Source organism: Aythya fuligula, chromosome 2 (genome assembly GCF_009819795.1).
Source record: "Aythya fuligula isolate bAytFul2 chromosome 2, bAytFul2.pri, whole genome shotgun sequence".
Taxonomy (NCBI): domain Eukaryota; kingdom Metazoa; phylum Chordata; class Aves; order Anseriformes; family Anatidae; genus Aythya; species Aythya fuligula.
Window position 1 is genome coordinate 5438362 of NC_045560.1, and position 27432 is coordinate 5465793.

A 27432-nucleotide genomic window follows, 5' to 3' on the forward strand; every position below is an offset into this window, starting at 1 on the left:
TGTGCAGCACACACCACCGCAGACTATTTTCTTGTGTGGCCCAGTCCTATCAGCAACACGATCTGGCAGGCTCCAGATTTCATCTTCTGTCAAGAGAGCACTGAGGAACCCCTCCAAGAGACAGGGATGAGGTAGCATTTTGGTTGCATTTCTTTGTGGACCAAAAAAAAAACGCTGCAAGTCACAGAGGGACAAGACAGTTAGTCGACACATTTTCCTCTAAAATGTTTTTCAGCAGAAATTTGGAACGACGACAGAAGGATTCCCATGCCTCAGAGAGCATTCTTCCACAGAAAAAAATAACTTTTGTTTTTTAATCTGAGAACTGAACGTCCAGACCAATGTGTGAGCATGTGGCTACAGGGCCTCGTAACAGACACCCACAATGAGAATCCCAAGAGGAGCATCGAGCATCTAAATGCCCCGTGCCTTAGCGCTGGTCCAAGAAAGGAGAATGTGCGTTGCATCGCTCAGCCCGAATCAGCCAACCTCAGCGTAAAAAAAAGTGGGAACGCCAAGTACCAAAGGAACAACAAATCACATTTCTATAACAATTTCCTCCCAGCTCCTGCCATCAGATCCTAAAAGAAAAAAAAAAAAGACCCAAACAAGGCAATTAAGGGTTTGAGAGCTGCAAACACAAACCCGGTCCCCGCTAATTCCACCTCCTGTGGCCACTCCCCACCTCGCAGCCCAGACTCTCATCGTTTTGCGAGCCAGACTTGTTCCAGCTAGGCCAACTGAGTGAAGCAACAGCTCGACATAACTCCAACGCCCTTCATCTCGGGGGGCCTGTTGGTCTGAATCCTCAGCCCCGGATGCGCGAGGGGTGCGGGACGCTGACTACTTGCGCCTCCTCCGGCGGAGAGCTCTGAGTAATTCTGAGCAGGCAGCTACGGGCGATCCACTTATGGATAAAAAGGAAAATGATACAGGAGGGAATGCTTTTCCAAGCATCCGTGTTGTCTTTGGGAAGAACAGTTGGATTCCTAACAGGATAGGACGAAATGCACGGGCAGCCAGCAATCCTCAAGCTGATAGCAGAGCACAACGTGACCCTGTCGGCGAGGTATAAGGAGATGGAGTGGATGGGCTGCGGACACAAACTTGTAAGAATTCAACTTCATGAAACCTCTGCAGTTAACAATTCAGACGGTGAAAACTGTTGTTTTCCTCATTTTTGACTAAATATCTGGTTAACCACGCATCTGCAGCATTTCTAGCTATCGTTTTCAAAAACGACAGCAGGAATTTTCTCCCATTGTGAGAAAACAAACACGGCATGTAAGAGAAGCCTGAAAAGTTTTGCTGTCCTGCAAGCATCCTGAGATGGTTTGGTATGGTCCCCACCCATCGCCTCGCAGAAAATGCTGCCCTCAGAGCCATCCAAAGCTGCGCTGGATCGTCTGCTCTGCCTGCAGCTGCAGAGCCAGCTCCGAACGTCTCCGGTCAGTCCTGTAAACATCTTGGATTTATTTCAGCCTGAGCTGAACACAGCTCCAGTGATTCAACTTGGACAGCTGCTACCGCCAGGACACGCTTGAAAACAGACATGCGACGTGTGCGTGTGCTTTCGTCTGCGTGTGTCTAGGAAGTCTGGGGGGATTTGGGAAAAGGATTTTCTTCCTCCACACTCGGGAGCTTTTTGTTTGCAGCACAGATGCCATTAAAATAGGCACGACAACTGTAAATGACAGTTTGGTTTCTTCCTTGCAAGGCATTCAGCAGTTGTGACGCTGATTACAAGTTTCCTCTAAGCCATAGCATTAGAAGAGGGATTCCAAGAGGATTTGCTTGCATACTTCTCCAGCAGCTTCCCAGCACCCCTAATTATCCCCCCCCAACTTTTTTTTTGCCTTGGTATTCTGACGACTGAATTTTCTTCACAACTTCAGTTTTGTATGCTATTTGTTCCATATGCAAATCGCCTATTAAATCCCCTTCAGCTATTACATATTATATCAATGTCAGCAAATAATTTCTAACGTTGCTCCAGGGACGAGTTTTTTGCTCACTCCATCAACACCGAGCACACGACAGGGCCAAAACGTTTTGTTTGAGGCGCGCAAAGATAAACACCAGTAATTAATATTTAAACACTTTATATAAGAATGACATTATTCCTCCCCAAAGAGCCTGGGTGTCTACAGCTCAAAGTTGGCAGTCCATCTATAAAATATCTGAAGTAAAATGTGCGTGTGATGAATATTGAATTTCATCAACACCGTCAACAGAAAACATTTGACTGATCTAACTCTTAAAGCTGCAGCGCTTGTAACAAATTCTGCTAAATTCAGTGCTAAAAGAAGAGCCTTGGGGGTGGGAATTGAGATTTGAAACCAGTTTCAGGCTCTGTCTCAATATTTAGGAGTGATTTGGAGCATCATTTTCATCCTCTGGTCCTCCACTGTCCCTCTGTGACATGGGGCTGCCTGTAGCTTCTTTGCAACTCTTCAAGAAGAGATCCTAGAGCTTACATCGTGGTAAAATTATTTTATTTCTGACATGCTGAGCTCCGACAGCACTTTTTAACTTCATCTCTAACATTTAAACTCTGTGCTCCTGGCCTGGTGAGCACCATGCCCACCTCTACTTGGGGTGGACTCAAGCAAGGCCTTACCTGTTTGCTGGAGTGGACGCTGTTTTTATTCCTGTTGTTGTCCAGCAGCCCCCCACATTTGCCCAACGCTGCCAAATCCTTCATAATAGAATTCAGAGCTTCTTCCTCATCTGCAAAAGAAGAAAAGACAACTGAAGCACGGAAGGTAGCCTCACCCCTGAAAACAGGGAGTGAAAATACAGCATCGCATATGCCGTCTTTCAACCCAAACGGGTCCCAAGCCATGATGTGCAGCCTTGCTGTGGAGGGAGGCACTCTAAGACTACACAGCACAGTCCACCCAACCCATCGTGTGTAGGAAATGAAAGTTTCTTCATCACAGGAGACAGAGACCCCCCAGAAGAGCCACATCTGCTGCCCATGGGGCCCTTCGGAGTTTCAAACCTAGAGCCAGTGAGAAACCAGGGGAGAGGACGAGAAACCTGTTACAAGAGGCACGCTGTGCGTGCTGCCACGCTCGTGATCCAGTCAGGAAGGGCAAATATTACGTTCACACAGCTGTTACTGGATAAATATGAATACAGCTCCTGATTTTTGTGGAAAACCAAGCGTCTCCAGGACCTGAGCCACCCCCACACCAAGCTGAGTGTACACCTAACTCCAAGTCTGCAAGGAAGATGAAGATGACAAAAATTGCCATGAAAACGCATGGGGCTGGACCCAAACACGGAGGTTTTTTCCCCAGGGATGTGTACGCCGTGTGTCTTCATGCTCAGACACCACCTCCTCTTTTTCTGTTCCTCCTGTGTCATGCGTGGCCGGGTCACATCGGGACTGAAGCTGTGACAAAGAGGGATTAAGAAAAAGGCTTCTCATGCGTGCTGGGTACCCAGAGCCACCTCATTAAAGTAAGGGGGAAAAGTTGAAAATCTGGTGTTTCTTTTAAAGCTCAAAAACCTTTTTATTGTAGTCGATGCGTCTCTATATAAATATATTTAATATTATATTTATTATTTTATTTATTACATATTTAACATGTCTATATGAAGTACTTAATGTTACAGTTCCTCGCCCCTTCCACATTTCCCTGCTCAGTGAGCACGTGGATGTGTTTTTCGGGAGAGGTGGCAGGGAACATAACCTGGGATGCCACAATAAAGCACTCAAGAAAATGAGAAGGTTTATGAGGAGGTTTGTTCCTGTTCAGGAAAGGAAAAAAAAAAAAAAAAGGAGAAACAAAAGAACCAGAATTTTCCTACTTTCTGTTGTTGTTGAAAAAAGGGACCCCTGGGGACAAGCCTGGTTTTCCAGACAGATTTTGTAGTAGGAAAAAAAACAAAACAAAACACAAAAACAGAAGAAAAAAAATTATTTTGTGGAGGGGGAAGGGAATAGGGGAGGGACAAATGAAAAAAAAGCCACACACAAAAACAAAAAGCCCACACACCACCCTCCAGGAATTTTCCACCAAAGCTAGCTGTAATCTCTAAAATGCCCCTAACCCCTTTTTTTTTTTCCAACCTGAATGACAACAAAAGTTTCCTGAGCGCGATGACACAAAGCACAGTCCCCGATGTCACGGGGAAATGGGGTTTCAGCAGGCAGTGGCAGAGAGCTGGGCTTCTGTGAGCATGGCCACGCCGCTCAGCGCTGTCCTCCCCACATCTACATCATCGCTAGGACGTGGAGGACGAGTTCATGGCACCAATAAAGCCATTGAAAAAGAGATCCTTGAGCTGAAGTGGATCCTATCACTGCCAAATTCCTGGTGCTGCAGCCTCACCTGCACGACCGAAAGCCTCCTTTCCTTAGGAAGTTTCCTTTCCTTGAAGCACCCCCTCATTTCCAAAACCAACTGCTTAAAGCTAACCCCTTTCCAGAAACGCCCAGCCACCAACTTTCTCAGCCTAGAAGCAAAAAGGACGAAAGAGGAGAGATTTCTAATACTGAGGCTGCCAACTCAGCCCCTTTCCATTACCATTGACTAAAAACCTGATGCTGGAGAGGATTCTGAAGAGCACATGAGCATTTTTTTCTCTTTTACAATAAAAACCTACACGTGATGTGTCATAAACCAGAAAACACATCCGTGCCATCATGGAAGAGTGGTACAAAACAAAGACGAGATGGTTTCTTGCTGTCCTAGCAAGCAAGCCTGTTTTCTGCCACCGAAGCATGAAACATCTATGTACCAGAGCACCCTACTCAAGCAGCAGCAGAAATATGGTATTCCTTGAAAAAACACGTGCCTTTAGTCCAAACGCTGCAATTTCAGAGCAAGCCTCAAGAAGCTTTGAACACTTGAAGCTTCAAGCGTTCAAAAAAAATAAATAAAGCAAAAAAACCCCACGCCACGCTCCAAGGTAACCTCGGAGCAGGAGCACGATTTGTTTTGCATCATCGGTTGCAAAACTGAGGCTTCGCAGCCCTCTGGGTGACAGCTCTGCACCGGGCCTGATGCTTTCCAGACCCAAGCCTCTTGCCCATCCTCATTACAGCTTTTGGGGTCTCCGAGCTGACTCCCTGGAAGGGTGGAGAACTTTGTTCCATGGAAACGAGGAGCCGGCTCCGCCAGCTCAGTGCAAATTGAAGCAAGCGGCTGGCTGCCTAATTAAATCCAAATGCCACTCCCGAGGCTCCGAAGCGAAAGGGGCGGCGCAGGCTGCTCGCTTCCCCCGGTTTGCTTCGTGTGAGGAGCGGGAGGGACGGCTCTCCTTGGGGGAAAATTTTGGGGGAATGCTGTTTGCCACCAGCCCTCCATCCCCCGTGTCTCGTCTTCCACCCCCGGCTCTCTCCTTCCTTCCAGCCGTTTCCCTTCTTAGCAGTTTCGTTTCTTTATTCTCTCCTTCCCACCAACCCCTCAGTTTTACCCTTTTTAATCAGCTTCCTGTGACGAAGCTCGTCCGATCACGCTGCCAGCCCCCCCGAGGACCACTTCCAACCAAATATAACAGAGATCGGGAGGTCTCAAAGATAATTCCCTAAATTTTGGTGTTATGTAGAGAAGTCAGCCGAGCAATGACCAGCAGAGCTGCAGTGACATGAGAGGGTCTGAAACTTGACTAAAATCACCCCGACCCGCTTTGGTGAGATCTTGTATCAAACCTGGAGCACCTCCTCCTCTCGTCACGCTCTCCATTCAGTCAGACCTTCGGACTCGCAAGTCCCAGGTGCTACCGATGCGAATCTGGGGCAGCGAGAGCTTGGAAAAATCAACTACGAAGCAAAAGCAGAAAGCCACAGCGTGACACATCTCTCTGCCCTTCAGAGACACGTTTCCGGCGCTGCTGCACGGCAGAGAGGAACCTGGAGTTTCAGTCTTAGTACAGCAGCTCAGTGCTGAACGAAAAAAAAGGGAAAAAAAAATAAAAAAAAAATAATAAAATAAGGCATGGGAGAAATAGCGAGGCTGAAGGTCAGCACAGACCACCCGAAACAATCCAAGAATCAGGAGAGAAAGCAAATCAAGGAGGGACAAAGGAATAATTTAGCTGTGTTCGGATGGTCTAGACAGCACTGTTATTGTTGGCTTGGCTCATAGGTCATTACTAAGACGCAGCTTACGGTACTGCCATGAGGCTGCTTCCATCCACAGGGCAAGAAAAAAAAAAAAAAAAAGAAAAGCCTGCAGAAGTAAAGCGGGGTGTTGTAGGACAGGATGAGCTCTGATTTCAGCCCACCGGGCACAGCTTGGGCTGGGAAAAATTCGGGAAAAGTCCTGGGTGCTGCAGAAGGGCCGAGAGGTGGCATTGAGTCACTGGGAAGGCAGGCAGGAGCGGGCAGCCGAGGGGCCGCACGCTGCCACACACACTTCTGCTCGGATCCGGCGTAAAACCACAGCCGGGAGGCGCCTGTGGCCACTGAAGATCCCGCTGTGCTTTTCGCAGCCGTGCCCGTGGAAATTCCAGCGGCGCCTGCCCCTCGCCAGCATCCCCCTCTCAGCAAGGTGACACAACCACGAAACGTGGAACCGCGTGGCTGTAACATCAACGATCTTAAATTTGGCTTGCAAAGGACATCATCCCTTCGTTTTCTCTGGTTTCGGATTAATTGGGGTAAGACATTACTCGTTTACCAAAGAGAGCCCCAGAAAGCCGAGACTCCTCACCCGGCATCGCCCAGTACCCTGCAAAGGGCAGTTCCTGCTGGAAATTGGGAATTTGGCTAAATTGGCACACGGGAGGAGAGATGAGCTGCTGTTTATGCCTCATTTTATGGACAGGAATCTGAGAGAGACAAAAGTCTTGACCAAGACTGCACAAGTCTGCGGCCAGAGCTAAACAGCTTGATAGAGTTTAAATTCGGAAAGGGTTTAACTCGATCTGGCCTTCCTGGATGGATACAAAGGCCACAGAAATTCGTTTAGCAGTGTCTATATCATGTCCTGACCTCGAATCAAACAGACACAACAGTGTTTTTCTGAAAGCTGTCCAGAAAGTCTCAGTTTGAAGAGCTCACGCAATAATTTCAGTAGTCTCGCTGTAACCAGTGTCTCTCCGAGTTCCAGTCTGAGAGGAGCTTGCTTCATACTTTGTTCGTTGAACTTCGTATCTGAAGTGTTTTGGAGACAGCAGGATGCAACATTCAGCGGCCACAAAACCTTTTCATTTCTACTTGGAGTGTGAGCACGGGATAGCAGCAAACGTTGCCAGTGCAACAGCTCACATCTACTGGACCAGCAGCAAGTTGGGCTGCTCACTGCCTTCATCACGTCAAGGTCATATCGGTCCCCAGTTTGCTTCCCTGGTCCAAGAAAATAGCCCTAACCTCTACTAAGGAGGTATCAGAGAACCTTCTTGTGAAAGCAAACGCTGTCTTTCCTCCAAAAGCCAACAGGGAAAAAGAGCTTGAAGACAAAACTCTGACTGAGGAAGAAAGAGCATCCTTGCCTGTAAAGGACTCAGACCTTCAGGTTTCTTCAGAACCTACAGACTCCATCAGTGGCTATGTCCTGCCACCTGCATTCAGGCCACGCACAAAATACCAGCTGCACAGACATCAAGTGCAGAGATAAAGACAGCAAACAGCAGACGGGATCAATTAGTAAGTAAACACTGTCCCAGACAAAACTAGGAGGGAGATCAGTCATCTCCTCAGCAGGAAACACAAGCTCAAGACCCTGGCTTGGACCATATCAAGCAAGTAAGGAAGGGACCAGATGCTCTGACAGGCAGCTCCAAATACCATTTTGCAACTTAGAAGGGCTGTCCGCAGGAAAACAGGCTGCTGCACGCAGCCATCCCGTGACAGAGACGCAGATAATCCCCCATTTAAATGAAACCCACACTCACAAGTCGCTTTGCTACTGTCCAGAGCAGTGTCCGGTGTCTGATGAGGAGAAAAATCACCCCATTACCCTCCCCCAGCCCAGATTGCTAGCTGCTGTGGCAGCCACCAGCGGAGCACGTTCCCTTTGCAAGTCAGCAAAGTCTCGGCGGCAGCTGGATCCTGCTGTCATTCACCTTCTTGCAACCCCACCCAAGGGACAGCAAGGTCACCCGTGTACGCCTCGAGGGCAGGGCACAGCTCAGCAGGTCACCCAGAGCAATTATACAGGAGGAAGTGAGGAAAGACCCTTCTGATACGCAGGATTTCTTGGCAGGAGTTCGCTCGCTGACGTCTCCAGCTCGAGACGCAGACGCTCCCCCAGATAAATAACGCTGCGAGGTGCTGGGGTTTCTTGACAACACGTATCCTAGCTGAGGAATTGCGATGCTGAAAGCTACACGATCTGATAGGTATCGAAGGTCATCGATACTTTACCTGACAAATCAATGTTAAACACTTGTTCTCCATAGATGACAAAATTTGGGATTTCAAATTTGCTTTTTACAGTGCAACCAGGAACAAAAGCAAACCCATCTGAGGCATTTACAGATGTCCATCACGCCAAATACCCAATAAAATACCTGTTTTTCACGCACTGACATAACCATCCCACAAATCTTTTTATCAGGGGATAAAGCTTGTTTTAAGAGTCCTGCCTCCTACTCCCCATCATAAGCTATCCCTTGGGTAACCCACACAGCTATCAATAAAATTTCACAGGTCAGAGAATGTATTTGAATCAAAAACAACTCTTCCATTTACAGCCTCCTGTAAAAGAGGACAGATTTTAGCAGCCAGCAATTGGCTTGGGGGAAAGGCAAGAATTTGTTTCAAAAAGCTAAACCAGTTACCATCTTACACAGTTTTACTAATAATCATTTATCGCATACGTAAGTAATTCCGATCTCCACAATGACACGAAAAAAACAGTCCCCAAAATATTCATCGACACAAATAACATTATATTAGATGCATTTGGGCTCTTACAACTCTAAGAGCCTTCAGAAAACAGCAGAAGAGAAGCTAGCAAATAAATATGTTATGTTGCAACATATTTGAGATATGTTACGTGAGATAATGAACTTGGACTGACTTCTGAATTTCCCCAGGGAAAACAGAGAGCTACAGGGAATTCACCTCAGTTTAGGTAAGGTGAGAATGATGCCCTTAAACACTAAGTGATCGATGCAAACACCAAAACCAAAACCTTTCGAGGGCACGGCACAGCAAGTCTTACCACTCGTGTAAAAGCTGTGGGGGCTAAGCCACAAATAGCACAGTAAATTTTTCTTGAGAAACGTGAAAGGCTGCGGCACAATCCCGATGTACAGTCATCCTGGAGATTTACCGTGGACTCTTGCAATAGAAACACTCAGGATCTGAAAGGTGTTTGGTTGAGCTCGACAGAGAGGGAAAGCAGAGCAACATCTGCATTTCATTACGACCCTCCCCTCCCAAAACAGCCATCCCTCAGAGCAATGTGTGTAGTCAAATTTACACGTGTCGCACTCCTCCGCATCCCTGTCCCCCCACAATGTTGTCAGAAGACATCCTCAGATGTCACCACAGATGCAGACAGCAGTGAAATCCATCTTAAAAGCCATTTTCCCCAGATAGGAGCCATGCAACACCCCGACCACCACAAGTTGGTTTTGATTAGCGAGAGGACACACAAGCTCCCCAGCATTATAGGCTAAGGAAAGCTGGACTGTGATGGGTGTCCAAGCTGGACAGGATGGGGATGGACAAAAATCTTCGCCCTTGTGAGGTTTATCCAAAGGTTTTTGGAAGCCTTCAGGCACAAGAACTGGCCTCCCCCCTCCTTCCATCTCCCTGCAGCCACCTCCATCAGCCCCACTGGGGCCCTGCAGTAACTTGTGGGGCCCAAGTGTGTGTGCTCCACGCCCTTTAATGCTCCCTGGTTAACAGGACAGATGTCTGTGTTAAAATTGGGTGGTATATAGGGAAGGAAGAGAGATTTACTGACGAGGGAAGGGCTGGAGAAAATGGGCGCTGCCCCTCAAAACCAGCCAGCAACTGCAGCAATTCAGATCCTGGAATTGGAGGTACGATGGTTCAAAAATAAAAAACACATTTTCAGGGATATGAAGGGTTTTCAGTGCTTCACTGATGCTTGTTGATTTACACTGTAATGTCACCACAGGGCAGTGGTGCTCAGCCAGCCCTGACAAAGCCAAGGCCTGGCTGCCATGGCTCCCCAAGCCTGCAGCGAGGTGCACAGGCCCAGCCATGCCTCCATGCTGTGGGGACCCCAAAGTGCCTATCCCGCCCACATCTCTTCAAGTATTGATCCCTTAAACTCTTCCCCAACCCTCAGCAGATGCCATTTTGCTGTCAGAACAGTTGAAGTGGAGGCCAGAGCCATGCTGGTCCCAAACGGGTCCCCAGCATGAAGCAATGTTAGGGCTGGGCCTCACAAGAAGAGCTCTTACCAGCTCTACTCGCCTTAAACTATTTTTATTTTTAGCTGACTCAACAAGATCATCACCCAAGTCCCACGTTATCATCTTCCATACCTCATTGAGAGCTTGCTACTTGTTTCATCTGTTCACCTCACTCCCCTAGCTCCTGGGCTGTTCCCCATCAGCAAGGGGGATGAGGCCACCCCATTGTGAGGCAGGAATTTGGCCACATTCACACACGTGTTGCTGTGCCATTAGCTCGCAGGGAGAAAGAATAGGCCGTGACGTGTTTTGCTTACTGACGGAGGTGTAACAGGGGAAATCACTTTGCTTCCAAGTGCTTCTAAGCTTATCTGTGGAGCAGGGACCGTAACACGGGCAAACAAGAGCCCTCGCACGACAAGCTGATCGCTACCCGAGTGCCCTGCTCCCTGCTACTGAAGCTCATAAAGCAATCTAAAGCCCAGCGAAGATTAAATAAACACATCTCTGTCACAGAAAGAGTGAGCGTTTATCCTGCAGAGCACCAAAGACCAACCCAACCCAACCTTGACCGCTCCAGCTGCTCAACACTCCCTAGCCATGAACCCACTCCTGCGCTGGACGGCTCCCAGTTGCAGCCCTCAGGAAGACGGGAGGCAGGGACAGGAATCCAGCTGCAGGATTCAGGGCTTTCCTGTAAAAGCACGGAGCTGCTTTGAGATAAACTGGGCTAAATAGCTGCCTCTTGGGCAAAGCAGTTACCATCTCGCATTTGTTTTCACGTATTAGTCTCACGAGGCTTCTGGGGACCTGCAGGCAAGGACTTGACTCTTAAAGAGCAAAAATAACAACATTTAGGAAAAGTTTGCATGCTTATAGCTCCACTGAGAATTGAAGAGAAAATTCAGGGACTGTCTGCTTTTATGGCACGATGCATTTTATCCCATAGCATCTGCCCACAAAGCTCCTCGCCACTTCAAAGGTGCCAGGTGCTGTTTTCTCTCCCTTGACCCACCACCACCTTTCACAGATTTTCTTTTGCCAACCCTCCCTTCTGCTCCACAGACACTGGTTACCTTTTCCTTCAACGGATTAACATAAATTAAATTAAACTCGGGGCAAATTTTCCAGCTTCTTTTCCAGCTTTGCTTGAAATCTGCTGCTTCTGAAGAAGGGCTTATGTACCTAAAAGGCAGACTGTTTTTTTCCACCTCTATCAGTTTGGTCTAATAAAAGATATTACCTCTCCCCGCAACCTGCGCCTCTCTTGAGCACACTTGAAAGGAGAAAAATGTTTACACAGTGAGAAATGCAGCTGGCAAGTTATTTCCCCTGACTGCCTCCGATACCTTTGAAGGTTATTTGCAGGCTCATAAAGACCTCTTTCTCCCTCCCAACTCAGCTACTTCCAGTGCTCAAAGTCGCAGCCCAGAAACCGTGAACTCTTCATCTGTTGCTGCAGCAAGAGCTGCAGAGCCCCAGATACAGCAGTGCAGGTCTGATCCTGCCCTCCCAGCTGCCCAAAATGCCTGGTGTGACCCAAAACAGGAGCCCTGGGCGCAATGTTGCCAGGAAAGGGAGAAGGAGCTTAAGTCAGACACCTCTCGAAAATAAAAAAACTCAGCTAGAAAGCCTGATGTGCCTAACAATAAAGCAAACTGCTGCAATTTAACTTGATTTTTATTTTTTTTGCAGTTCTCAGCATACAAAGAGCAGGTAAAGTGCACAGACATTGCCTTCAAATGAGGGATGAGGAACACAGAGCATGGGAGAGGTGAAAGAAATTAATGTCTGTGTGCGGAGAGTTGGTGTTTTTCCTCTGAGTGTCTCGGCAGCCCCAGAAGAGCACAGAACTGGAATTAAATGGACAGACCAGGACTGTGTGAAGTGGCCACCTCCTCCTGCTGCAAGCTGCCTTGCCTTTTGCCAGCCCATCCTGCAGTCTTGTTCTCCAAAAAAAAAACCCACTCTGTCAAGTCAAGGCTGTAAAAAGGCATTATTCTTCCATCCCTCACACTTCCGATTACCTTGCTGCTGAAACAAGACTTACATTTTCTCCAGAGAAGTACTGAAGACCTAAACTTTGACTCACGCATCAGAGTGCCCAGTGTTTTTGCAGTCAGAAACACACACACCATTTCACAACCAGAGTCAAGAATGCTCAAATCACTCCTAAACAAAAAGAAAAAACGTTGGGCAATGAAAACGCTGGTGCCTTTTATACCCACTTCCACAATTTTTAATGTTATTTTTACCGTGATGTTATGTTTAAACACAGCGGTTAACTGCCATTGAGCACGGTCCTCTCCCTGGGTTGTGTTACACAGACAACTTTGGGAGTGTCCTCGGCCCTTGTTGGTGCTCAGCTACATTTTGATCCATCAACAAAAAGGGTTTGGATCCTCTTGGAGGGGCAGCAGATGGAAATGGACCATGAGCTGCAGAAATTGTTCTGTGGCTGAGAAAGCCACTGCAAGAGGTGCGTGGCAACCCAGCCACCATGTAAAAAATGACTTCAGTATTAGTCCAGTCCTTCCAGCAGGAATTAGGCTGGATATTAGGAAAAGCTTCTTTACTGAACAGGTTGTGAGGCATTGGAATGGGCTGCCCAGGGAAGTGGTGGAGTCACCATCTCTGGAGGTCTTCAAAAGACGTTCAGATGTAGAGCTGAGCGATATGGTTTAGTGGGGACTGTTAGTGTTAGGTCAGAGGTTGGACTGGGTGATCTTGGAGGTCTCTTCCAACCTAGACCATTCTGTGATTCTGTTCCACAACCAAAACATGAAGCAAAACCAGCATAATTCTGTCCTAAGCCCCTGTGCTGAACCCAGTTCCAATTCCCTCAGAAATGGAGCCATATCCTGCAGCAAGACCTCCAGGTCCTTCACAGCCAGCATTCACAGAGTAGATACAAATGTCAGGTGATGTGATCACAGCCATATCTGCACAATGTAAGAAAACCCAGGGCCAAGGAGCTCTGCTGAGGCTGGCCCCAAGTCAGAGGTGCACAAGGAGATGCCAGAAGATGCCCCTTCACACCTTGTGGTCTCTGTACAAGGCCATACAGCTTCCCTAGAACATGTCCAGGAGTGAACAGCGCTACGTTGAGCTCTGGGACAGAGAGCTCAGAGTGAACAGGATCCTAGGAAGAAAGGCAGACCTGGAGGAGACCTTCTGAGATCATTTCAGCATAACTCCTCTGTGGCTTACCAGAAGGGAATCAAGGAAATGACTGAAAATTCCCTGCTCTTCCATTGAAAATGCTCCCCTTCTCCTACACACAGTGGAAACCAGAACGCATGTAAAATGGTGTGTGTGTGAAACTAAGAAACCCTCCAAATTCAGCCTAATTTTCAAAGCTGTTGCAGTCATCGTTTGACTACCAAATAACAGAAGATCTGTAACACTGATCAAGAGACACATCAGTTCATCTCTCTTGCCCCAACAGCCAAGGCAGGGCCCAGGCTCAGGACCACCCCACGATCCCTTCTGAAGGCAGCCTGGCGGGTCTAAGCAGTCCCTGCAATGGCAGTGACATTTGGGAAGAGGGGGACACGCACAGCACTCTTTGCTGAAAACTGGGCTGGAGCCAGCACCTCACTCCCTGCCAGCCCTCAGAGCAAGGCTGAACTTTCCTCCTTTAAAAAAAAAAAAAAAAATGCATTGAATAGGAGTAGCTCTCATCTTCAAAGTGACAATTTCCCTAAAAAAAATTCTGGGTTTTTCAAGTGAAATTTGTCATTCTGTATACTGAAGAACCAGGTCTGAACTTTCTCTGCCCTTTTTTTTTTTTTTTTTTAAACTTAGCTTAAAATTATTTTTTTTTTTTTTACCTCAAAATCTCTCTCCTAGTTAATAGAGAGACAAAAAAAAAAAATAAAAAAAATAGATAAAGCCAGGATGGGCTAAACACTGCTCTTCTCCTATTCTCCCTTCTCCATAAGGGAAGACAAACAGTTAAGGTGTGGCACTGGCTTTGCATCTTCTATTTTTTAAATTCAAACCACTACCAAATTCTTCATCACTCTTCTATTAGGCCTAGAGAGACGGTCACAATTTACAGGCATTTTCCACCACCTCTTTTTATTTTTCCCCACCATTTCAACCAACCCTGACAAGTTTTGGATAAACTTGTATAAATACTAAAAATCTAATAGTGAGGTGCCCAGCTAACAGCAAAAATCTCAGAGGATTCTTGACTTTCTCCTTTCTTGGGTCACCAGGGCAGGAAACCATTTCAGGAGATGCATTTAGGCTTCTCTGTAACTTGCCTCTTTCAGTGGACAATCCAAATTCTATCTTCTGGTGGACAATCCAAGCTCAATTAGCATGTGATTAATTATATTTAATCACACACATTTCTGTAAGGCAGAACCCGCCCTTCTTCAACCTGCTGAGCTTTCTCTTTTGAGCAAAACTAAACAAAATGAGCAGAAACCCGTACAGTTTCTAGAACTGCTACTGGCTGGCAAAATGTCTTACAGACCACTTTGGAAGTGGTTTTGAGGGCAGCATTCATTCTGCAAAGAATGAATTCTTGCTCCTAAACGCACAAGATTCTAGTTGAACCCCAAACCTGGCAGCACACAGCTCTCAGGAAGGCAGGTGCCTCCTGCAAAGCGCATTCAGCATCCTTCATCCCTAGAGGACTGCGATGGGAAGACACCAGGTGATCCCTGCGGCAGCGTCCCAGCTGTGTGCCAGGCTGCAAGCACGTTGGCAAAGCACGGACATTTCCCTGCAAGCAAGGTGTGATTCTGCAAGAGATAAATTTGATGGCCCACAGCACAAAAAGCTGAAGGAGCTGGGGCACTCGCACTGATTATCTGATGGGAGACGATGCCACTGAGCTGATTACCCACAGAAACAGCCCAGCACTTCCAAACGGTCCCAGTATCTGCAGTAACAAATTTCCTTTAGCGCAGTGATTAGATCAAACAATCACCGTGCACCTCCAGAGCTATAAATACGCTCCGAGGTAAAAAATAAAATAAAATTTCCCTCAGCACCACAGGGCATCTGGTACGTGACTTCCTCCTTTATTCCTGCAGAAGAAGGTGCTGGTACAAGTCAGCCCAGGTCACCAGCTATAAAAGCAAAATCCCAAAGCTCTGTTTGAAACTGAAGCTTCCTTAGGAAAGGAAATACAGGGAGTGAAGATGCCCTGTCCAGAAACGCAGACAGATTTGGGAAGGGGCTCCACCTAGAACACGACCCACCAGAATAGTGGTAAGAAGAGAATTTGTCCAATTTTGGCACCACTGTAAGGCAAAAAGAAATTAGAAAACACTAATATTCAGCCAGGCAGCCTTGGCAAGGTCTGCTGCTCCATTGTCATGCTCGGGAACCCCAATCAAAATCAGCAGGCTGCAGAGAATTAATTGCTTCAGGCAAACACAGTCCTTACCCATCTTTCCATCTACATCAGGCCTCCATTCCACCGGTCCCAGACGCTTGCACCTTATCCTCCGCTCTCAAGCATCCACCCTGCAATGACAAGAGGACACCATCCTTAATGCATTACATCTTTAATGTATTTTTTACATTGTTTAATGCAACCCAAACGCAATTACACATCACATTTTGCAGCGTCCCCGCGAGATAACACTCCCCTGGGACACAAACCGACTGCAGGACATAAAGCGTCACTCCTAGAGGCAGCCTGTACCAAAGCAGAGACCTAAATTTAGGTCTTCCCAATTCCAGCCAAGGTTCCCAAAGACTGCATCAGCCTCTCTCTGACCTCATGGGAAAAAAAAATGAGTCTAGGCAGCTCTCAGCAGCAAAGTATGAGCCACACATCCCTCACGGCAGGTAGTTTCCTTGCAGCGCTCACACAGACTTTGCCTGTTGCCCCAAGCTGCTCCTGCTTCTCTCTGAATTCACCCAAAGCCCATGAGTTTACCCAGCGTGCTGCATTTAGCTGATAGAAAGGTTTCTTTTTTACACGTTAGCTGGCTGATAAGCCCGCAGATTTCTTGGCCATAAACTTAATAGCATGACTCAACGCAGAGGCATCTCACATACCTCATCAGGCTTGCACGGAGAGAGGAAGACACCCCTGTCCTGCAGTCCCTATGGGAAATATTGCCCCAAAACCACCAAGATGTGCGTGTGCCAGGATGTGGCCATGAACTCTGCAGCACTACATACCCCGTATCGTGCTGGAGCGGTGGAGGAAGGCACTCTGAGCACCCCCCAGCTCCACCAAATCGATTTAAAAGCAGTAACAAATCTGAAGTGAACCAGGAATGGATTGAAATGATTTTCTGCAACTCCGCTGCCTCGCTGCTGGCGAGCAGGAGGAAATTTATCCAGCCTATTTCGAGAGAGACAGGCAGGAAGGGAAGGCGATAAGCAAGCGGTGAAGGCGGAGAAGCACGAGTGCCACGGAGCGCCTTGTTCCTTCTGCTGCTGCAGCTTCCTCTCGGGACAGCAGCACTTACCCTGAGAGCTCACGGCCGTGGGGGGCTCCTCTCTGTCCTTTTTCAAGACAAAGGAGAAGGCAAGGAAGTAACTAACAGGCTCAGGAAGGTTTAAAATCCCATCTCGAGAAAATACTGGTCAGTCTATGCAAGAACTGGATCAAGAGAGCAAAACTCCACCAAAAACAGTGCAAAAGCTCCAGCTGATTGTAACAAGAACAGGAAACAGCTCAGATCTTCTCTGCTTTTGCTTTCAGAATTGATGCAGGACTTCCAGTAAACAAGCTGCGTGCAGAGTTTGCTCCAAGGGTCACCTGCAGATAGCCTGGATTTAGCCCGAAATTCCTGAGCTAGCCCGGGTTAACTTTGTCAGATTTTTCTAACGCCTTTTTGGAGACCTTTCAGGCCTCTGCAGTCTGCACCCAGTCCCAAAAGCGTGCGCCTACAGGAGCCACACAAGCAATCCTTGGGAAAACGGGGGACAGACACACGGGAGAAAGAGGTTTTCTGTTGTAGCAGCTCTCTTCAATCCTCAGGACAGCCAGCCTTCAAACTGGACCGCAAACACCGGCGATTTCCGTGGCTTCCCAAAAATACATACCAGCAGCTTCCTGTTACAGCAGGCCAAATTCCTGTTTCGAGTACAAATTCTGCCTTTTTATTATCTCCTGTAAAAAAACAGGGGGGTGGGAGGGAGAGGAAAAATCCTTTTCCTCCTCCAACGCACTCTGGAGCAGCATCCCACTTCTCCTCCCACCACGGTCCCCCAGCAGAGCCTTCAAATCTTGGAGATCGCCACGCAAACCACCTGAAACAGGGCTCCTGCTCCACACTGCACCTCTCCAACCACAGCAGAACCAGCCTCAGCTGTGAAACTGCTGTAAATCTCCACCATGAACCTCCAAACTACAGCCCTGGTAGCCTCACCGTGCACAAAGGCTTCCTCCCAAGCAAGGAGGGCAAGAGATGAGCGAAGTGTCAGCTCCCAGGGCTGCAGGGGCGACGCAGGGCTCATATTCCAGGTTTGTGTCGTGCACGCAAGAGACTTGAGCTGCTCTGCTCCGATCTGCTCAGGAAACTGCCGGAGATTACTCAAGCTGCAGGAAACCCCGGGACAGATACGCTCATCTGGAATAAAAGCAGCTTGGATTTGACCAGGCTGAATTCATTTCTGCAGCCCGAGTGGCTCGACACCATTAAGGCTACACGAGTGAAGTATCCACACGAGAGCTCTATGCAATTAAACCCCTTTAAAAATGAATCCCAGGTGGTTTTTTTTTCCCCTTTCTCCTCTGCTTCTAGGTGGGAAGGGATTAACTAAGACTGGGTTCAAGAGGCAGCAGCAACACGCCTCCCAGCTCTGGTCTCTGGGCAAAGCAGCAGAGGAGGTGATGGAGAAGAGCAGTTTTGACCTGGCTTTGAGAGAAGACTACGAAGTGATGGGAAGGCAGTTAGTGGGAGGAAAGGTTTGGGATAGGGGTAAGGAAAGAGGGGTGAATTCAGTCCAGCACTGAGAGCTGCAGTCACCAGCAGCCTGCCTGATTTGAAATGGGATTTATGGTATCACCTACCCCCAGAAGTGCTGGTCTTACCCCACAGAGGCTCAGCATCCTGCATAAAACACAGCCTCAAAAACCAGGATGTCTTATCACTACCACACCACGAACAAGTGGCATCTCTCCTCCAAGTTTCCAGGGAAAGCAGCACCTACTTAGCCCAGCCTGAGCACCACTTACCACGTTGGTTTGAAGGTGGAGGGACACGGCACCGTAAAAAAAAAATAGTAAGAAGCCACAGTTGCCCCTGAAATGTGGCTCAGCTGGAAAGCTACTCAAACCGGCGTTGCTAAAATTGGGACTTTCCTTGTTTTTTCAAGCAGCAGGGAACAACATGTTGGGCTCAGAGAGTTTAACAAGCAAGAGTCAAGCGGAAAAAATCTCTCCTTTTTTTAAGAGTTGACCACATTAACTTTCAGCAAGTTTCCGGGAGTCCTGCCAGGGCGCTGGAGTTTTGTATACTACGGAACTGTTAAAAATATTATTGTAAATGTTATTTTCAAAAAGCTTCAGAGGCCAGGGCTTGGGGTAGTGTTAAAAACAACAGCAAAGCAAATGAGATTGTTTTAACTGAGAGAATACAAACGCCTGCATGCTGATAGCTTAGTCAGACTGCCTGCAGGTTATCTCGGTGGATTCAAATGCAAAGAAAGGTTGAAATATTAGAGATTTCCTCAGATCATCTCAAATTCATCCTTAAAGTTTTGTTCTAGACACTAGAGGACATCTGATTTGAAGCACATGCAGCTGTCCTGGAAATAGGATCCGTATTTAGGGGATCTACAAAAAAGAATTGTTAAATTTCGGTGATGCTTGAGAAGTGTAAGACCCCACCCTCACAGCATGTCCTGCTCAGGGTATCCAAAGGATGCACAACGCAGGGGTGCTCAAAAAGAAGCCATTTAAGCCCACGCACCAATGTTTATGAGCACGCAACAGGGATGGACCTTCTGCAAACGTGTGCAAGCCTGGCTTATCTCTGAAGTGGGCAAACTGCATGAGCCAAGAGCTGTCGTGAAAGATGGAAGATTGTTGTAGTCCTAAGAGACCCAACCAATGCAGCTAAGCTCAGCAGCTGCCTCTCAAGAAAAACCTCCCAAACCATCCTGTCGATTCCAGCACAAGATGTGTGTAGAATACGAGCTTTAAAACATGCACGGCTGCTCGCTATTCACTTCCCTGACAGCCCTTTAAAATAGCCATTGAGATATTAAAATCTCTCCTGTCAACCCCTCCTCTTCCTGCAAACGATTTTGTAAATGAAATAATGCAGATAACATGCTCCAGTAAGGTTTTTTTCCCATTGGTTTCCCTTTCTGCTTTACAGTAATAATCCTTTTTACCAAATTCAGTGGAATAATCAGTAATTCATACTAGCATATAAAATAGTTTTGATTTTGCACTGAGACTGCAAACTTCTGGAAAACCACAAAACAAGAAAGCAATCGAAAGTATTCAAAAGGACTCTTCCATCAGCAAAAACAGCTAACGCAGCCCTAACAGGTCAGAGCTAACGCATTTTGCATATATATATTTGTATATATCAAACAGACAATTCAAGCAGAGTAAATTTCCAGGGAGCACACGTGGAAGCAGCTGTTCGGATGCTTTCTGGCAGAGCACAGAGCTGCATCCCTGCTGAATTCCTGCCTGTTACAGAGGAGCTGCCTCCTCCAGCAGCTGGTAGAGCCCAACCAACCCTACAGACAACCCTACAGACACCCTGATCACACCCCAGGCCCTAGATACAAATGTTAAAAGTCTGGCACTGCAGTGACCAAGTCTGAAGGTTCCTCACCTCCTGCAGGCTGAGGCGTTTTTCTCTCAGGAAGCCAACCCAGCCAGGCTCATTTCAATGCACAGCTCTGTTAAGATGGTCTGCAATTAGAGGAGAGCACTGTTATGCATCATTTCTCCTTACACAGGGTAAAAACACATCCTTGGATGGTTACCTATGTGCTTATAAAACACAGAGAGACCCTGATGCAAGCAACACCAAGAGAAATCCTCTTAGATTTCAACAAGCAGTGCCCCTAAGTGAAGGGGCAAGGGGGAAGACATCTGTGTACAAGATAAAAACCAAAGCAGAGAAGCATCACAATTTCTTATAGAAGGTTTTTTGTCCTTTTTTGTTGTTCTTTCTGCTTAAACGACTGCAGACCTTAAGGATAAATTCAACCAAGAAAGCGTATCTGGAAAAGTGAGGTGACCGTCCTTCCCCTGGGGGGAGGAAGAGGAAGAAGGAGCAGAAGCTAAAAGAAGGAAGAGATAGTAAAACTTGCAGACGAAATCCGTCCTGAAATACAATTTCTGACAGGCCCAATGTGCTCTAACAGGATGTCAAACACCGAGTGACCACGTTTGGGCCAGGAGGGAGGGAGGCTTGCACATCCCTGAGGCGGGCAGCAAGGCCTTGTGGCAGCATCAGGCTGCTGGAGCTGCTGTGCCCTCTCCCCTTGCTACCTGACCCACTTTCTCTCACTTCCAACACCCCGCTGACATCCCACGCCTCCCACAGTTCATCCTCCCGGCCTTTCTACGCCACCATTTGCCCTCCGCTGGCTGCGATCGATAGTCCCTCTCACAGCCATCCCGCCTCCTTAACGAGCGGCGGCCTCCTCCCCGCGGCCCTTCTGCCTTCGATCGATCAAACCACGACTTTCTGATCGACCGCGAAGCCGCAGGCTGCAGGTTTATCGACTGCCTCCTGCCCTTTCAGCAGCTACTTGGTTATTTTACCCCTTCCCGTGAGCAAGGAGCACGAGCTCCACGGTGCACGGGGAGACCAGGACCTGAGGCTCGGCCCCCAAGAATCGCCTCAGAATTTGCGAGATCCTTTTCTTGCTCACACAACTTCTGCTGTGTAATTCTGGATCCAGATTAAACCAGGGGGAAGCCAAGCTCAGCGAGTGAAGACTAAAATGCCTGCTGTGTTTTTGGGTGAAAGGACCGCCTTCCTGCGTAGCTGCCGTCCCCAAAGGCTACGGGTTTGCGTGCGCTGCCGGTGGGGTGGTGATGGGATTATGAAACAGAGCCACGTGGGGCAGCTTCCACAGAGGTTTCGTTCTCCTTGTCCTCTTGACCTACGGTATCACATGAGCTCGAGGGTGCTCGCCTTCATGCGGGACTAAACATGACAAAACATGAGCGTGTAGCGGCAAGTCTTTGGTATCACAGCCTGTGGGGCTCTGCAGGTACCTTGGAGGAAGTCTAACACGAAGACCTACAGAATAAAGAAGCCTGTCACCCCCAAGAGGCCACGGAGCAACCCCTGGACACTCAGGGCAGCCACACAACACCTCCAGACTCAAAGACAGTCGGGGCAGAGGTTGCCTGGCTGCTCCAAAGCCAGGCCGCTCATTAAGGGCAGTGGGGAAGCAGTCAGCTCCTCTCAGAAGAAACCTCAGAGAAACCCAGCACAACTTCGTATTGATTCCCACGGCCCTGCTCCAGACAGAATTCATTTCCAGGATGGAAAGAAACATATGCCTGCGTATCAAAACAAAACACAGAAGCCTTTCCAGCTCTTCAGCTGCATTTCGATGGAAACCAGAAGGCGGTCACGATGGAAAGATTTCAGTTTTCTAATTAATCCTCCCTGCTGAGTGTTTAATGCTGCTAATTGATGAGGGGAGGTGGTGTCCAGACAGCGTTTGCGATTGCTTTTTGCATCTTCAGACCAAGATTTCTCTAAATCAAGTAACAACAAGGCAGATTTGCTCGCTGCATGCACTGTGCCCTGCTCCAACTCCCCCTTCCCTGTAAGATGTCTGGTGGAGGAAGGAAGGCAAAACGCATCTCGGGGCTCATTTACAAGTGTTGGAAATTTTCCTGGAAAACGTCATCTGCGATACTGTCACTTCCACACGAGATGCCAAGAGAAAGACCACGGGTGCCAGGGACATGTTCTGTACCGTGAAACACCCACAGCTCCTACCAGCCTCAGGTTTAGGGGGTAGCTCCTCCTGATTTAGCAGAGCAGTTGCTGAGCCACGAGATGTCCCGTGACACCTGCAGAAAACTGCACAAAACGCACAGCAGCGTCAGGATACCCATCATCGGGCCAAAGCACAGCCCTGGGGGCCCAACACCAGCAAAACCACGTCACTGGTGGTGAAGCAAGCTCGGTTGCTCACCTGCACCACATAAGAGACCTGGTTTCTAGCCCCAAATATTGATCTCACAACACTGTTGACCAGGAGACACCCTTGGAAGCGTTGGAGTGATCCTAAATGCACAAGCCAAGAGTCTCAACGCAGGAAGGCAGTTCAGCACGTGCCTCGATATGAAATTTCTCCTGCAGTCCCCAATGTTTGGCACACGCTCCAAGTCTTCCCCGATTTAGGTAAGAACAGAATCCATCCCTTTACATTCAACACTCGGTGATTTCAACCTGGGTTTCAAGCTAAGTGCTCTCGGCCATAAACGAAATCAGGGAGCGTGAACAAAAAAAAAAACAAAACACCGAGTACATGTGTATGAGGCCGTGCTATGGTTACACGTTCCGAGGAATAATAAATGAAGCAGTGTTGATGGTCCCCAAGCTCCGGCCTGAAACTCCAGCGCTGCTCTGTTTGTCATAGCAATAGCATTTCCACCTGCACCTTTCTGATGGCTCCTCCGGGAGCCTTCACGCGCCGCCGTCATAGATCATGGCAAACGGAGCCCAAGCCAGCTGTGCAGATGTCTAGCTGGCTGACCTCTCCTTACCAAAAGGATTCTATTTTTTTTTCCCCCCTATTATTATTATTAGTGTTCAAACCACCTACTCCATCACAAATATCAAGTAAAATTAGCTTATTCCTAGAACGTTAAAAAAAGATGAGCTGACGCCCGCACAAACCGAGTCCCAGCAAGTCACCAGGAAGGCTCCAAGCAAGCCAAGAATGTTGAGCCCAGGGTTTTGGGCTGATTTACTACAAAATCCTCTCGCTGCATGCAAGTTGGGCACACGCAAGCCGAGTCACACGTGCACAAATCCCTCACCTGCATGGGCTGCAAGCTGCTCGTCCACAGCACCCCGGGCAAACTCCTACTGTCTGCCCGACAGCCCGCTAACAAATAGACCCCGGGGAGAAAAATTGTGCACCAGCAGGGAGGTGGACGAGATGATCTAATAGGACCTTTTCCATCCCTTAGCTTTTATGCTTAGTCACAGAATAAATATCTCCCACGTTGTAAAGAAACGTGCTGGTCTGCTTATGTTGGGAGAGCGTCGCCCTCTGAAGACATCTCGGTTCCTGCTGCGATGTTACTCGTGCTAGCAGGACTTACCCAAGGAGTAGGTAAAGTTAAGCAAAGGAGGGCTTTTGCCTGGCTTTCTGCTTCAGTGAGCTCTCCGGCATCCAAGTGAGCCTCCTAATTCCTCCCCTTGCAGCCACAAGCAGTGCAAGAACCTCATTTCTCTATTATTGGAGAACTCCGTGCTTCCCTGAGCACTCACTCCTGATCCTGTCCGACACGGAGAAGCACTCTGGTTTTGCAAAGCACAAGCTGGCAGGAGAACAGACAAAAGCATCCCATCCATCAACCAGCCAGGTGCAACAGGCTGTCAGAAACCCAGCTCCAAAAAGAAAAGAATAAAAAGTGAAGAGGCAAAGAAGCAATGGGTTTGGGGAGAGAAGAATCCAACGCAGCTTACACTGTACAGCTTTGACTGCAATTTGCATTGGCAGCGGTTCATGTCCCCAGCAGCAGCAAGGCCCTCTCGTATCTTCAAAATGCAAAAGGAGCTCAGTCACACGGAGAAGGGCCCAGCAGCTGCGCTACTCCAACACCTCCAAAGAGCAGTCAAATAAAGCATGCACCGATTGGTAAGGCTGCCACAAGAAAATGCCCTCATGTAATCCAAAGAGCAACTGAGAGCCCCACGATCTCTGATCTGCAAATTTCACAATGTAGGAAAAAAATCAAAACCAAAACACTTCAACCGTGTAAAGGAGTAAAAAGGGAAAGCCACACAAATCTACATCTCCTCTTGCAACTGGGTGGACATCAATGGATGGGGAAGCAACGCCCACTGCTCCTACCACTGCAAAGGGAGCTGGGAGTAGCAGGTTCTGCTTCAGCTTCCAGTTCAGATGCTGGACCATGGGCCAACCCTGAGCACTGCCAATTCTCACAGGATTTGGTGTTTTTCATAAGTAGCCAGTTCCTGGAGTCACATGATTACCTCAGAATCCACACTTCCTGATTCTGGGTTAAAAAGAAGTACTTGTAGATGTCTAAGTTGAAGAAAGAAGAATAAGTCAAAGTCTGAAGTGCTCAAACAAAAAAGTCAATTCACAATTTTAATTTTTTTTGGAGGAAGGAATGGGATCAAGGACTCTTTCCCCCAGTGATATACATTGGAAATTTTAGACTGGGGAGAATGGTTTAATATGGGGTTGAGCTTCTACATCCCCATCTGTAGGTTACTGATCAGAAAATCCAGCTTTCAGAGCAAAACCTGTCCAGAAACCACACAGACCTTTGATGTATGCAGCTGTCGGCCTCTTTCCTCAAAAGAGCCCCGTTCAGCAGAGGGCAATATGAAGGCACAGTGGTTTAAAAAATAATAAAATGCAGTGGAACAACTTGCCAAATTTTGCTTCCACTTCTTTTACCCAGCCTGAAGTAAGGCAAAGCCCTGCAAGTCCAGCTGTGCCGGCTCATCTGCTGGCATCCTCCGCTCCCCAGCGTTACCAGATTTACAGCTGCTGGTGGGTCTTGTCCAGCAGAAATACTGCGTGGTAAGAACCAGTCTGTAAATAAGGCCTCATCCCGCTGAAAAAGCCTTTCTGGGCTCTGACGGAGCCCGAACCGTGATGGTGCTGAGCGCCCTGAGCAGCTCTGGGTGCTGTGTGCCAACACGAGCAGCAGCCTGGAGCCAGCACCCGTGGCCCCGATGCCAGCAGGACCGTGCCAGGCGCTGTTCCTGCCTCGCAGGCCACGCAGAGAAAGGAAGCCTCGCTGCTCTGGCTTGGCAAACGCTTCTGGGTTTCTCTATTATCTCATCTTTGCGATTAGGAGGAAGTGAGCACAAACCTGTTGAGGCGCATTGTTCCCGCTCCCCCTTGGCTTTCGGCCGGGTGCTTACGCTCCCGGGTTCCTGCTGTTCCCAGGGCTGATTTGCTGCCCCCGTGCAGCCCACGAGGGGCTCCAGGCCGTTCCTGCAGTGTGTGGGGACGTGGCTGTGCCTTCCCCAGCTGGGAGCTTCACCAGCAGGAACCCACAGCATGCAACAAGTTGGTCCACATCTATTAAACTGCCAGCCACATCTGATACTGCTGCATCCGTGGCATTTAACGAGCCTGACCCTCACCCTTCCTGCAGAGCACAGGTGCATTAAACCCACCTCTGTGCAGCTTGGTTCCCAAGGACAGGAGTGCTGCTCCTCTGAAAATGAGCCGCCAAAACCAGAAGGTGACTGAAGAGGTGACAAATAAGTAAAGAAATATATTAAAAATAAAATTAAAACCAGATTCGGTGTAATTACGGCTTTGTTGGCCCAAATTTCTCTGCACCTCCTTCTTCTTCTTCTTCCCCCAGAAGATTTACTTCAGGAGAAAAATGCCACCCATCGTGTTTGTGTTTACAGGAGAGGAAAAATACACCTTTCCCCTCGGTAAGGCAAAACAAGTCATGCCACGAAAACTCAACAGATGTGGAAGCGACAGGCCTTTTTTTTTTCCTCCCCTTTTCAAATGAAGTATTTTATTAAGCGAGCTCAAAACTCCAGATCGCCGCATACAAAGAAACAAGGTTGGAAATCCCCCTCCCTCCACCCCCACTGCTGTTTGCTAAGGAAACCAGCTGCTTGGCCCCAGCCAAAAAAATGATCTCAGCCATTCTTAAGAGAGCCTCCAGTGCATTTTCATGAGTCATGGAAAGCAACAACTCGTTGCTTTGGTAATGCTAGGTAAGCAACTGCTCATCCATCCACAGCCACGCTGCCAGCAGTAAGTCAAAGAGCAGACCGTTTCTTGACGGATTACATCAGAAACGGCCCCAAAATAGAGCTTCGCGGCACGACTGCCTCGCAGGCTTTATAGGACATGCCACAAATAGGATTTAGCAGCCAGGGTCCTCTGTGGGCCTCATCCTGAACCCCAAATGGAGGGGAGAGTGGCAGATGCAGGCAAGGAGCAGTGAGAAGAAGGCGAGAGCTTTCTCCATGCTCTTCTCCCAAGCCACCAGCCCAAAAGCCAACGCCGGGGCAAGGAGGCTTGTTGGGAGAATTGCAGGGTGCTTCATCCACAGACCCCTTCCAACCAGGTGGGTCTGCACACCACAGTTACACCTACACAACTCGATGAACGTGTTCACGCAGACACACACAAGACATGCCTTCACCAGCCCCTCAAACTGTTGGCTCTTCTCATGTCTCAAGGACTGCAAGCCAAAAAGGATGCCCACATGCAGTTAAAACAGGAGACTGTGTCTACTGACACCTCAAGACTCAAGCAACAGAGGTCCAGGCAACGTATCCAAGCACCGCAAAGGGAAAAGCCATAAGACAAAAGCTCAGCGTGCCACCTCTTCCCTGGGACAGCCCAACTGGCTTTCCAAAAGGGAATTTCTCCTGTGCAGGATTTCCAAGACACATCCAAGGCTGAAACGAGCTTGTCCCCAGCTCTCCCTCGAGCGATGGTTTCAATCTTCAGCACCTTCCATAACGGGGCCAAAAGGCATTTGTTTGGGCTCATCTCCTGTGACGCAGCTCGTGAGCACAAACCACAGGTCCTCGCCCCAGCCCGACGCTGAGCAGGCACACGGCAGGCATTAGTCACACCGGTAGTGCCGTACGTGAAGCTGCTGAAATATTGTGCTGATTGAGTGTTTTCTCTTTCTCTTGACTCATCAGCCAGGTATCACAGGGAACGACACAAGCACCATTTGTAACTTCAACAGGTCAGCGCTTTAGGGACAGCCCCAGCAAGCAAAGTGTTTCGTCACCAAACAAAAATAGGCAAGAGCGGGTACAGTTTCTCAAACCCTTCACACTCAAGAGCTAATTTCAGCCAAACGAGGTGAAGCCAAGCCAGCCTGCAGGGACCATCATTAGGGGACGCAGAGAACACCACAGCTGCCCTCCCATCAGGGCCACCCGTGACTCAAGTCAGCATCCAGGAGCACTTTGGGGGTGGGAATAAGGGGGCAACAGCCCAAGCCCACTG

At 48.4% G+C, this 27432-nt stretch overlaps 1 protein-coding gene across 2 annotated transcripts in view; it reads right to left on the bottom strand.

Moving 5' to 3' along the window:
* LOC116486750 (mitogen-activated protein kinase kinase kinase 3-like) overlaps positions 1–27432 on the bottom strand; it is a 64657-nt gene that overhangs the window by 31486 nt on the left and 5739 nt on the right. For both annotated transcript variants that reach the window (XM_032183202.1, XM_032183201.1), the window contains exons 2-3: positions 15701–15780; positions 2621–2730 (exon numbers count right to left, since the gene is read on the bottom strand). In XM_032183202.1, coding sequence (XP_032039093.1) covers positions 2621–2730; positions 15701–15704 — 114 coding nt within the window. In that variant the 5' untranslated portion in view covers positions 15705–15780. The remainder of the gene's footprint in view (positions 1–2620; positions 2731–15700; positions 15781–27432) is intronic.